At 37.0% G+C, this 12,997-nt stretch overlaps 2 protein-coding genes across 2 annotated transcripts in view; both read right to left on the bottom strand.

Moving 5' to 3' along the window:
• Positions 1–3,598, bottom strand: part of LOC113236848 — a 20,510-nt gene extending 16,912 nt beyond the window's left edge. The window contains exons 1-3 of the mRNA XM_026473053.1: positions 3,372–3,598; positions 1,704–1,868; positions 12–65 (exon numbers count right to left, since the gene is read on the bottom strand). Of these exons, the coding sequence (XP_026328838.1) occupies positions 12–65; positions 1,704–1,868; positions 3,372–3,464 (312 nt within the window). The 5' untranslated portion in view covers positions 3,465–3,598. The remainder of the gene's footprint in view (positions 1–11; positions 66–1,703; positions 1,869–3,371) is intronic.
• An 8,235-nt stretch (positions 3,599–11,833) lies between these two features.
• LOC113232873 (endonuclease/exonuclease/phosphatase family domain-containing protein 1-like) overlaps positions 11,834–12,997 on the bottom strand; it is a 40,704-nt gene continuing 39,540 nt past the window's right edge. Inside the window, exon 5 of the mRNA XM_026467749.1 lies at positions 11,834–12,284. Coding sequence (XP_026323534.1) covers positions 12,049–12,284 — 236 coding nt within the window. The 3' untranslated portion in view covers positions 11,834–12,048. The remainder of the gene's footprint in view (positions 12,285–12,997) is intronic.

Raw genomic sequence — 12,997 nt, 5'->3', positions numbered from 1 at the left:
GGCGTCATTACCAGGCGGGGCCGGGTCTTTTGAACTTCAAGGCGTTTGGTGTCATGGGGTGATGTCTGTGATTAAGATTAAATAAATACATAATATTTCTTTTGTGATAGTCTTAAGAGGGGCAGGAACTAAAAAACCAAAGGAAACTAAATAACAGCCATTTGAAAAATGTCTATCGTATAATAGTACACGTGTTCTATTTACTTCAGTGGACATTAAAAAAAATATTGGTAGGTATCTGTATGTTTTCTAGTAAAATTTCGAGGTAAGTTTGTGTTCTTTTTCTATCGAGAAGATTTTTGGGAATCGTGTTTTCACACCGTATAGTAATAAATGAGAGAGGTTTAAAAATATTATTTTTATGATACCAAAACACGACGGGACAAACAAGCCGCGTGACTGGTGGTAAGTGATACGCCTGTCCATAGCATTTGCATTTGCCACTGAGAGCTTTAAATCGTAAAGATCTGATAGGCACTGCCACGCCCGTCACCCTGAGACATAAGTTGACACGTCCCATATGCCTGTGATTCCAACAAAAGTATCTACAAAAGAAATTTTCGATAACTTATTTAGAGAGTTGTAAAACTTAATGTAAAAAATTAATGTAGGGACTGAAAGACATGAAAAGAACGATGATTTTTTATTTCCATCATCCTGTTTTTTCACCCCCGATTCAACTTGCACAGCCGAGGAAAATACCTGTTGCAAGTGTTGATTTTGTCTTACACAACAATCACGCACAGTATAAAACGTGTTCTTTGCATTCGTAAGTTTACTTGCGGTGAAGCTCGGCCGTGTAGACGGGCATTTAGTTTGTCTAATTGACGTCATTCCGGCCCGCAGATGAGCACATAGCAAGCTTTTTTATAGCAAAAAAAATGTAACAAATGTACGTGAAACTACATAAATTGGCTTGGCAAAGAAGTACGTGCGGTATCAAAGTAGGTATGAACGAAATATCAAACTACAATGTATTGTAGTTTGATATTGTAGTTTTGATCACTGTAATGTATTGGCCATCTTGATCTACAAACTTTTGCCATCTTTCGGGAAATTTTAGAATTCCCCTTTTTTAAAAAATCAAGCCTATGCTTAGAAAATACATCTCTAAGTCTACATCATGCAGTGTACATCTTGATGATTACTTTGCCTTCGTTATAAAAATCGTGTCGATTCAATGAATTTTGCAAACCTGAAGGGCCTGTGTTGTCTGAATTCCTTTATAATTTTATTAACCAGGTGATGTACAAAGAAATACGAAGTAGCGATCGACGATCGTGATTTGACATAAGTACTTATTTGTGGATACCTTACTCCGAAACGTCAAACGACAGCCATCGTATAGAATTTTAACATCACTTGCATCGTAAAACTGACTTCCTATGTATGAGCTTCGTTGCAGACGCAGACGAATCGTATTTCGTGGTAGACCTCCAGTTCCGGACGTTTTTCATGAATTATAAACTTAACATTTTCTCGCCTATTCTTAGAACGCGCTAAAATATTATTTTTTAAATTACCATAGACTATTCTGTTTTTGATCTAACGACACGCATGTACCGGACGTACCAAGATCCTATAATAGTTTAAATTTTAAGGACAATTTTTTGACCACACGAATATTTGTAACAAACACCAACATCAGCGCCATCCCAGTGTAAATGCAATTTCTAAGCCTTTATAATATGAATGGTGCTTACGAATTTTTTTTGCACAACATGCGGGTTATTCCGCGTGATGTCATTCGGCTTGATGAACGCGTCGAAGGGCATTGGCGCTCGCCACGGCATCATAGTGTGAACGAAGTTTCCGGGAGGCGTCGGAAGTCTTTTGCGCTCTGGTTTATGTTTGTAGACAGTTTTGATCTAAGAGAGAGAATCATAAAGTTGTATACTCATTTGTTTCATTTGGCGTATGAATTAGGCTATAATCCGGCACGCTCTGGCGCAAGGCGGGTTGGGATTTCACACATTTCACAGGGTTGTGAACTTTCTTCGATCAGCTCCGATCAGCCTTCGTCACGATGTTTTTCCTTCGTCGATAAGCTCATGGCAAATTTCAAATTAAATTCCGCACATAAATTCCGAGAAACTCATAGGTGCAAGCTCGGATTCCTACCCACGACCTCTGCTTAACAGGCGGTGGGTCAAACTATTAGGACGCATTTAATCGACACGAATTTCATCGCGGTCACGCCGCGCGGCCGCCTCTATTTATTTAGCTTTTACGTTTTAACTTAAATGAGCATCTCGGACGCTGGCTTGTCTTTGGTCTACGCGGCGACCGCGCGGCGTCCGGTCGGCGTCCGCTCGGCTTCCGCTCGGCTTGCACGCGGCGACCGCGCGGTTGTATTATACGGAGGAATTTAAATGTTGTTGCCTAGTAAATAGAATTCATATTCGCCATTAGGCTTAAAATTTTCTGCCACAATATGAATTGTGGCAGAAAATTTTGGCTCGTACCTCGTACAATTGACCACAATATTTCATATATTCATCTTAACTACGCAATACATTCTCAGTTTGATCGGAAAATGACGTTCGTGGCCTTTCTCCGAAAGCGGCTTCCCACGGTCCGTGATCGATCACACACACGCCCGTAATTACGTGCGAGCACGGACGCCGCTTTTGCCCACGGGCAGCGTTGGCGCGAGCTCGCGTGGCGTGGCCTGTGAAACCACAGGCCCTGGGAAGCAGGTTTACATCGTAATCGAATGAATAACAACAGAACGCATATGAAACAACTTAACATCATGGTATAATAAGAGCAAGTAGCAACCCTGTTCCATGCGTAAATGCCTATGCGTAAATGACTATTGTTCAAACTACCACAAACACAACAGTAAATACATCTATTATTTGATGTTATTATTTAACGAGCGACAGCGTCTATTCTATTAATGACGCGTGCGGCGATTCGCGAGATTATGAGAATCGACTCCTTTACACACTCTATCGCGCGTGATCAACACGCTCGATTCGCGCAATTGTGCGCGATTACCTGTTCGAAGTTTTTTCAGCTAACGTTCTTTCGCGCACGATTGCTCGTGTTCGTTATTATTACTACGGAAGAGCGTACGTGCAAAAGACAACCTTGGAAACAGATCGCGCGGTCTTTCCCTTTTCCTTCCAACGTCTTTACACGCGTGCTCAATCGCGCGGGATAGTGTCTGTGTAGAGCCCGCTATTGCGCGAGTCCGTACACGACATGCGGAGGGCGTGAACACAAAGTCGCACTGCTGCTTTTGTATAACCTCACCATACTTCCCTTGTTATACTATACTTACATTCATATTTTCATCGTTTCATAAAAGTAAGCTATACATATAAGGAGGATCACATTAGTACAAGAAAACTGTAAACCCATACCTGTGGTTTAATTTCTCCGTCCCTGTAATCCGTCTTATTAGTTGTTCCATAGTCAAATAGCATAGCTTCCAATTTTAGAGGACGCTGCGACATTGTTGGTGTTTATTCTACGATTTTATACAAAATTCTTCTTTTTGCTTTGTGGGCCGTGACCTTTTATACAAAATTATCTTCAACTTATGAGATTGATGGCAATCGGTTCGTTCTGAAATAAACTTAAAGGAAATAAATGACTTTCCGAGCCACTGTCAAGCAGAGGAAGACATTGAATAGAACATACGTTACGAGAAAAATTGCAAGCAATAAATACACCATAAAGTAAATTGAAACGTGATAGGACAGTATTTAACGTCAATTGAACTTTTGCCTTCCGCAAGGAAAAAGGAAAAAAAAATTCAGATAAATCAAAAAAGATTAATTACAAAATAACCAAGAAAAAGTTATATCAAGAGAATATCGTAGCAATCATCGTGTCGGTAACACGTTACAGTATACAACTTTATCATAGGCATTCAATATTATTTTTTTAAGTATTATATGCTATATTATACACCATTGCTCGAAGCGGACAATACTGCTCTTAGAAAGTATTCGTATAGCTGAAAATATTTCAGCGCATTTAATATACATTTTTATTATGGCGCATTCTCGTTTTTACATTCATCAAGGCATTTCGTCTAAATCAGGTGTATAATATATTCAATCGTTTTTTCTTTCGAATCACATTATTATTCACAGTTTACTATGGTAACATATATCTACACGGGGCTGCATAATTTTTTGGGTTACGATTATTTTACATTTATTCCCCATATATCATAAAACACGAAACCTAAAAAAGATAAGTGCGTACCGCTGAGTGTACCACCGACAATGCGCTCAAACAAGTCATTCACTTACATTACAATCCTTGTACCTACACCTCCCGCAATCGGTTCCGCACGACCGCGGCAACGGCGGGCAACGCTATTTTCACCTAAGCAATGCTCACATCACAACTTGGCGGCAGAAAGGGGCTTAAATAGTGCTTTGGGGACGTACATAAAAGCTTGGCGGGTCGCAGGTTGAGTATGGTTGGTCTATAATAATTTATTGTGCGACTTTAACGTCATCATATGGAGTTGTCATACTTTTCAACGCGGAATCGACTCAAGGCGACTATGTTTTATCACATTCCTCGTCACCTTCCCGCGGGCGGGACCCAGTCGATAGGTCGTCGATGTGGCTGCTCGTGTTGTCGCAACCGTTGGCGTGTAGACGCAGCCGTTCGAGCGCGTGCCTTATTCCAGCGTGACCATGGTCGAGTTTTTGAAATTTGACTGCCCAGATAAAAGTCACATGGTCGCATGGTCACGCTGGAATAAGCCAAGCAGCATTAACTAGAGCTGTCGTAAAAAAAAGCGATTTGGTCCATTCTCGTATTCTAGTGGCTAAAGCTTTCTGTGAAAAGGTATAAATACATCGATATTATTCCCTCTCTAAATAGTGCGTATAAAATAATAAACATTGGGACATTTATTCAAAATTTATTTAAAATTTACCAATAATAATTCACACAAAGTTTGTAACATCGAAAATATACAAGATAAATTGTAAAAATAAAATTTTTACTTTTATTAAAATAAATATTTATCACAAAAAAATTAATCTAAATACTGTTGAATGGAGATAAACGACGATACGATCAATCAAAAAAACATTATAGAAAATCATAACGGTTCTTTGTCCGAATTGCAACAACCGGCAGCCCTGGGAGTACTTGCAACAATTAACTTGCCTTCCAGCTTTCGCAAATGTCTTCGTGCTATCGTCTTTCGCGCAAATGAACTATAGCGCATTCAAGCTTTCGCGCAACTGACCATTCGCGCAAATGAACTATTGCGCATTTAAGCTTTCGCGCAACCGTCTTCGCGTGATCGGCATTCGCACTCACGTAGTACATCCGTTGGCACAAAGTTAATTATGCTACGGTTACTAAAACTCGCGGCAATGTTAATCGACCTTTATTGAATGTTAAAAATTAAATGAAAATACAAAAACCGTATGACAATTCAAATGAAACAAGTTCGGCTATTTATTCGGTTACGTTCAGTCGATAGTCGATCGATTTATCGACTGCAATCACTAGCTGCAACATTTTTGCGCAATGAACTGTCATTTTACTCCCGTCATCAAAAAAGACAGACTATAGGAATTTTTATAACCTAAAGTTGGTATCAGCTCTATGTGGGAATACCGCACTGATGTTTCATATGACAAATATTTATTTGACTTTTCGATTTCTTGTAGAATACAAACAAATCGACAATTGAATATCGATATAATAATACAAGGGTAGCAACAGCTATACTAGAGCTACAGTTTTAATAGCTTACAAGCAGACATTTACCTAAACTTCTAGTAACACACATAAAATTGATAATACCTCCCTCTGAGATCACGGAACTATTAAAAATAAAAAAAAAACAAAAAATCAAAACAAAATAGTTATACTTTTACTTCTTGTATGGGACAATAATTCCCGGATTTCAGTGGAAGGTATTATACACTCTTGTTTATTAGTTTCTTCAACTTTAGGTAAATATACTCTGTTTATTCTGATCTCTGCTTAAGCTTTGGACCTTCGCCATGTTACGGTCAAAAGCCAAAATTAAATCATTTCATAGTAAAATTGTAGCTTGTAATATGTATATTTATATTTAGGAATTTATAAGATGCTAACAAATAAGGTAAGGTTAATTGTAGAGTCAACAGTTTGCATCAAATTCAATTTGAAAAAACAAAGCCAAAATAACATGTTATCTTCTGCAACTATTGTCGCTTACAAGTCAACCTTTGAAATATGAAAAGTGTGTCCAGTGACAGTTAAAAGATTTCAGAAGGTGATAGCATTGAAAAGGTTTTAATCACGAAATTGTATTGTTGTTAACAGTGTTCGTTTCCCTTCGGTACAATTGGTCTACTTTCCCGATCGGTCCACTTGTTTTTCCCGATTCGTCTATTTCCCATTTCGTCTACTTTCCTGTTTGGTCTACTTTCCCATTTCGTCTACTTTCCCATTTGGTCTACTTTCCCGATTGGTCTACTTTAATGATGCGTCTAATCAGATAATGTCAGTACAGAGTACAAAACAAACGATCTCAAAAGTTCGTGGAATTACCTCTATTTGCAAAGTTTTATTGAAATCAGTTAGGTACCGAAAAGTGCGCGAATCCGGATCCACGCCCTAGTTTGCCACTCTGAGATGGAACATTTGCTTCAAATTTAAATGCACCACTGAGCCCTTCGGTACAAATGGTCTACTTTCCCGATCGGTCCACTTTCACTATTCGTCTACTTTCCCGATCGGTCTACTTGTTTTTCCCGATTCGTCTACTTTCCTGTTTGAGCTACTTTCCCATTTTGTCTACTTTCCCGATCGGTCTACTTTCTCGATAGGTATACTTTAATGATGCGTCTTCTCATGTAATGTCAGTACAAAGTACTAAAAAAACCGACCTCAAAAGTTCGTGGAATTACATCTATTTGCCAAGTTTTATTGAAATCGGTTACCGGAAAGTACGCGAATCCGGATAAACGCCCTAGTTTGCCACCCTTAGAGATGGAATATTTTCTTCAAATTTAAATGCACCACTACTGCCTTTGAAAATTTGCAAAACGATTTTTTTTGTAAAATTTTATTAACTTACATAAAATTTTATTAACTTGCAAGGTGGACTATTTGGACAAGTGGACCGATCGGGAAAGTAGGCGAAATGGGAAATGGACGAATCGGGTAAAACAAGTGGATCGATCGGGAAAATAGATGAATAGTGAAAGTGGACCGATCGGGAAAGTAGACGAAATAGGAAATAGACGAATCGGGAAAGTGGACCATTTGGACAAGTGGACCGATCGGGAAAGTAGACCGATTGTACCGAAGGGGTTTGTTTAGACATTGTTTTCGTAAATATATTAAAAATCTTATTCGACTTATTGCGTTTATCTTCAAAGTGTTATAATGAGGTAAATAATTTGCTCTGAATGTAACCGTACCGAATTCGTTAGCAGCCTGTATATGGGCGAGGTAGTAATACATTTATCTTTTTTATCTTTTCTTTCTTTAAATTGTCCTCTAGTTTTGGCTGCAGATATTTATTACAAATTTCATTTGATCTTGTGACATTTTTTACAGAGATAACGCAGGTTAAATCATATTCAAGCATATACATCGGTATAAATAAATGTGAATATGCGCTTTTACTATTGAACTTAAAATAGCAAATATAATGACATCAGTCGATTTGTAATATTGGCAAAGTAACAATGAATGTCATTTTTAACATCATGTAACAGGATTTTTGTTTCTGGTTTATCAATATCATTTTCTTTTCCCTGCAAAACTTTGTTGTAGTGGTTAGGGCCATAATTGTTTCTGATTCTGATGCGGATTTTATGTATTAAAAAAAACGCGAAAAAATATACATCCATGCCGAATCTATCGATGTGAAAAGGCTTTCTATTTTCGTTAGTATTGTAATAACGTATTATTTTAATGATTCTGTGACATTTATTAACAAAATAATTAATCGGCAAGAAAGCAATCTATCTGGTTGCGGGTCTGGGTGAAGCACGGTGTACTTACAAGTCCTCGTGTTCCACCTGTTAGTAAATACAGTCGTGTGCATGAGTCATCTAATCGAAAATTAAAACCAAAGTTCAGAAATGGTGTACTATATTTACAAAAATAATTAATTCAAAGATTACAACAAATTGTTTATTGAAAATCGATCTGTCTAGCTATCGTTGTGGAATTTTATCAAAGTTATATTTTAAAAACAACAGCTCAGCTTTTTCAGCTGCTTTTTCGGCTTGCAATCTATTTCTGGAAAGTTAATACATTATTCCATCGTGCCTTATAGGTCACGTTACGACTCGAACATCCGAAATGAATATCAGCAACATCCCTGGCCAGGACAACGAAAAGGTGTAATTTGCGTATCATTTAGGAAACGTACAATTTTTTTGTGTTTCTCTTTATTTAACATCGAGTATATAATCAGAAATAGAGACGAAATGGGCCATCCATCACTGGCAACTCATCAGTCAAATAGTACTGATATCACTTTTAAATATCAACTCTCATTTGCACTGAAATCACAAATTAGAAAACTGAAATAGTACAGCGCCAACAACTGACCTGTGTGTACGTCTCTGTATATTCCAAAAATATTCTGTACTTATTGTAATAAAGATAATGTCTAAGTATGGGGGGCTGCTCCATTCGGTGCTGTGCGAAAAACAGCAAAACATCTAACTACAAAACAAATAGAATCACATTTCATCTGTAATTAAATACTAAATTATGTAATTTTTCAATTCTCGTCCGTTATAGCAAAGCTCAAGTTAAACTGATCGATTTGAAGTGAAACAATTGACGACACCTGTCAATTGTTTCGGATTCGGGCCAATCGGAGCGCAGTTGTCACCGTAATGATTTGGCAGAATAGTTTTCAAACAAATTGAATGACATTTCGTCTCTATTTCAGGTTATATACTCGATGTCTGCAATACTTAAAGAGAAATATATCCATTTAAAATAATGTGTAGATATGCGAGATTGTGTAAATACCACTACGTAGTTTTTTTTTATAACATCAAGTGACGCGACGAACAAATCGTGCGCCTGATGGTAAGCTACACGCCTGTTCATAACAGTTACAGTGCCACTCAAAGACTGACATTGCAAAGATCTGAGAGTGACTACCACTGCACCCGTCACCCCGAGACATAAGTTGACAAGTCCCAGTAATTTCACCAGCACCCTTACCCCTCAAAACCTGAACACAGCTCACACTACTGCTTGGCGGCAGAAATACTGAAGGTGGCTGTACTAACCTGGACGAATTCGTAAGAAGTTTTACTGCTACTAAAAAGTAGCTTTGTAAAAGGCAGGTATGTAAATACCCCTGTGACAGCCACAAAAGCAAAATTTTAGGGGATAGCTACTCTATTCTACATACTCACTGCTCAATAAACAGAAACCAATACTGTCAAACCAGAAACAAAACTCTTGAAAATTAGTTACTTATAATCGTTGTCTATTAATTCTCTTTTTAGAGGAGACTTTGGACAGACGTATACGGTTTGATGCATATAGCGAATAAAAAGATAGTAACATAGTCTGAACACGAGATCAAAATTGATTTCTACTTAAGTAAATATAAAAATATTATGTAGATCTCTCTTATAGTACTCATATACCTACAATAAAAGTAGTATTTGGATCACGCAATAAAGAAGTCTTTACTTTTTAGCAAAATGTTCAATTATGTAATAATAAAAGTATAATAATTTTATTTGAAAATTGACTTACGAAGACAGCTGGAGAAAATAGATTTGTTAAGACACAGGAATCGTGCAGTTGCCATTGCAGCGTCTAGATGGCGCCACTAGGATTTGTAATCGATTGTCGACGTATATCACTTGGCTGCCATGTCAAACATTTGTTTTCCTTAATCTCAATATCTGCGCATATTTTGCGTACTCTTACATCCCTAGATCCAGAGTGTAAAGAATGGTGTTCAGAAAACTTAAGAACTCAATAACATCACCCCTCAAAGCTATATCACATTAATTCTGCATTCTTCCTATTTGTGGTTTATTTATTCATAAATAAATAGTTCTTCCTAATCGTGCTTCTTCTACTTACAAAAACAAACAAGTCTATCTTTCGACTTTTCGAAATACCACAATTTTAGAAGTACCTACTAATTAAAAAAATATTTTACCCCTGCGTGATATCCTGCATACTTGACAACGACTAATTATACATAATAATATAAATATTATTGTATTACAACGAATACTCACTCAGGTACACTGATATTGAACTACAATAACTTATAACAATAATTTTACAATCGAAATAATATTTTTGGAAGATCTACAATTTTCTCTATTGGAGTGGACGCGTGCCCATCAGTTAGACTTATATCGGTAATTACAGTCGTACGGTTAATATTGGAAAGCTAAGAAAAATACCTCAACATTTTAAATAAAAAAGCCCTTCCTTAGTATTTTACATAAGTGTTAAATTCAACAAAAAAATTCAAGTCATAGTTAGTAATAGAGGTATTCCATTACTGATGTGTATTTTATAGAAAGTATATTATGTAATTTAAATTGAGTAACACAGATATACAATAATACAAATAATACTAATACTAAAACTCAATAACACAATTTTTACATTAGGGGAAAACGAAAAATTATTTTTATCATTAAGTATCACTAGATTGATTTATGCATAATATTTAACATTTATTAACAATAAAAATATACATACCACAATATATAGTTAATTAATAACTATAAGGACGCGAATTTGTGACACGACAATTGTCTAATAGGATTTAACCACCACGAGATTTAAGGTGTAACAAAAAGGCCCTATTTCATTATGAGACAACAAACAATGGAAAAACATACATGTATTAGTATTTTTTTTTTAAGTTTTGATCGAACCTTTTCGTTACACCCTGTATGGAATCTGCACGTAAATGTATAATTTTAGGTGTCTACAATTAAGTAAAGAATCAGAATAAATAATATGTAATAAGTACACATGCATTTGGTGTAAGAATTTAAGGGTCTTATCGCCCCTTCATAAGGTCATACAAAAGACACATAATTTTGCTAGAATATAGAATAAATAAAGTAATATAAAAAGATTTCGTAATTGCTGTAAAACCATAAGTACTTTTTCTCAAGAATAATTACATTTTGGTCATAGTTATAAGTAATACATTTAAGAATATAATTGAAAATGTTTTATAAGAATATCCTTTTACCGACTTAAAGGCACAAAGAGAAAAGTATACTTAAATCAATGAACGTAGACGTGTCGTAATTGGTATGCGCGAGAGTTGCATGATATTCTAAATTCAGTTTTCGTTCTCGTTGAATGACAGCACTTAACTATAAAGTTCATTGTTGTGCAAACAGATGGCGCCTCTAATACGTTGTACTGTAAACAGTTTGAAATTCAGCCAGCGCCACTTATTGATCATAAATTTAAAGAAAACTAGTTCTAGTCACACATCACAAAATTTCATGTGCATAGTTTAAAAAAGTAGCTGTCCATTTTTCTCATAAGCTGACTAACGCGCGCGAGCGAGATTATAAAAACTTCTCCACACTACGCAATAACGTAACCGCGTAAATATTCACCAAGTTCACATCAATTTTATTTGCTATTAGTGCAAAAAAACGTTTCAATTATATTATTTTTTAAACAACATAAATTAAAATTTTCCCAAAAGTTAATTAAACGCACAACCCCATTGACTTACAATTATATGGACGTCGGGTCCGAGCTAAAGTGTCCTCACTTGTAAGGCGCTAAAATCGTATACAGAGCGCCAAACTCCGCTTTAGTCTTCATTTGTTCGACTGACAGCGCGATACTGCGATGACATTACAATTTAAATTTCGAATAGGTTGACTTGGGACATTTTTTCGTGGTTTTTGTATTAGACCCGTCGTCCACTTATTTGTAAGTCAATGCACAACCCCCAAAATTAGATTAAATTTGACATAAAAACCGATCTACTAAAGTAAAAGGAATGAAAATAACCAATAGACAATACATTAAAAATAAAACCGCTGACATTAATCTATGGCCGTCAAAGATTCGTCAATCTGGAATTTTCAGTTCCGCCCATATAGGAGTGTAGGGGGATGCTGGTCCTCCCCATGACCACCCACGGGGTATAGCGAGGTGACATAGGCCAGATTTGATGGTTCCAGAGCGGCCGTTGAAGTTCGTTTTGTCTATTGTCCCGTTGCAAAGTATTGCGCTCTTTCCCGCTGCTGACGGGTCCACTGTGGTCGGGACTTCTTTGTTGAGAAGAGGAGAACAGGTTTTTAGTGCTGTGAAATATAATTATTTGTATTACTTAAGGAGTCACAATGCAATGATTCTATTATTGATACAAAGAAATAAACCTTTGCTCTGACTCTAGCAGTTGGTAAGAGCAGTAGCCACGGTGAGGCAACAGACACTGGTTCAACTCAAGTGAGATTTGACGTTAATAAGTGTGGTAGTATCTACCTTATGAGTACCAGAGCAACGGCAACCCTACTCGGAAGAACCAGAGCTGAACCAATTTCATCATCATCGTCATCATATCAGCCGAAAGACGTCCACTGCTGAACATAGGCCTCCCACAAAGATTTCCAGACTAGCCGAACGGACGCGGCGTGCATCCATCGATTATCCCACCGCCCTTACCAGGTCATCCGTCCATCTAGTAGGGGGCCGTCGCACTGAACGCCTTCCGGTTTGTGGTTTACATTCGAGAACCTTTCTGCCCCAACGGCCATCAGTTCTACCTATTTTGAAAAGTTAATTTCCCAAATAGGTCCTACCGGGAATCGAATCCGATATCTCCTCATACAGCGGCCACCTTCAGCTACCTAGGTCGTCATCAATAATAAATATTTTAGATAACGATAAACATATACAAACACTATGTTAAAAAAACAAACACAGGTAATAAATAGCTATTCATCTATTCAGTGCCATAGAGCTGGCCACATAAAATCACTTGGAAACAACAAAAATCGTGTCCCAAATCTGTATT

Source organism: Hyposmocoma kahamanoa, unplaced genomic scaffold, assembly GCF_003589595.1.
Source record: "Hyposmocoma kahamanoa isolate Upper Pololo Valley unplaced genomic scaffold, ASM358959v1 102, whole genome shotgun sequence".
In the NCBI taxonomy this organism is placed as follows: domain Eukaryota; kingdom Metazoa; phylum Arthropoda; class Insecta; order Lepidoptera; family Cosmopterigidae; genus Hyposmocoma; species Hyposmocoma kahamanoa.
The sequence above is the reverse complement of the archived record's forward strand: the minus strand, read 5'-3'. Positions and strand labels throughout refer to the sequence as shown.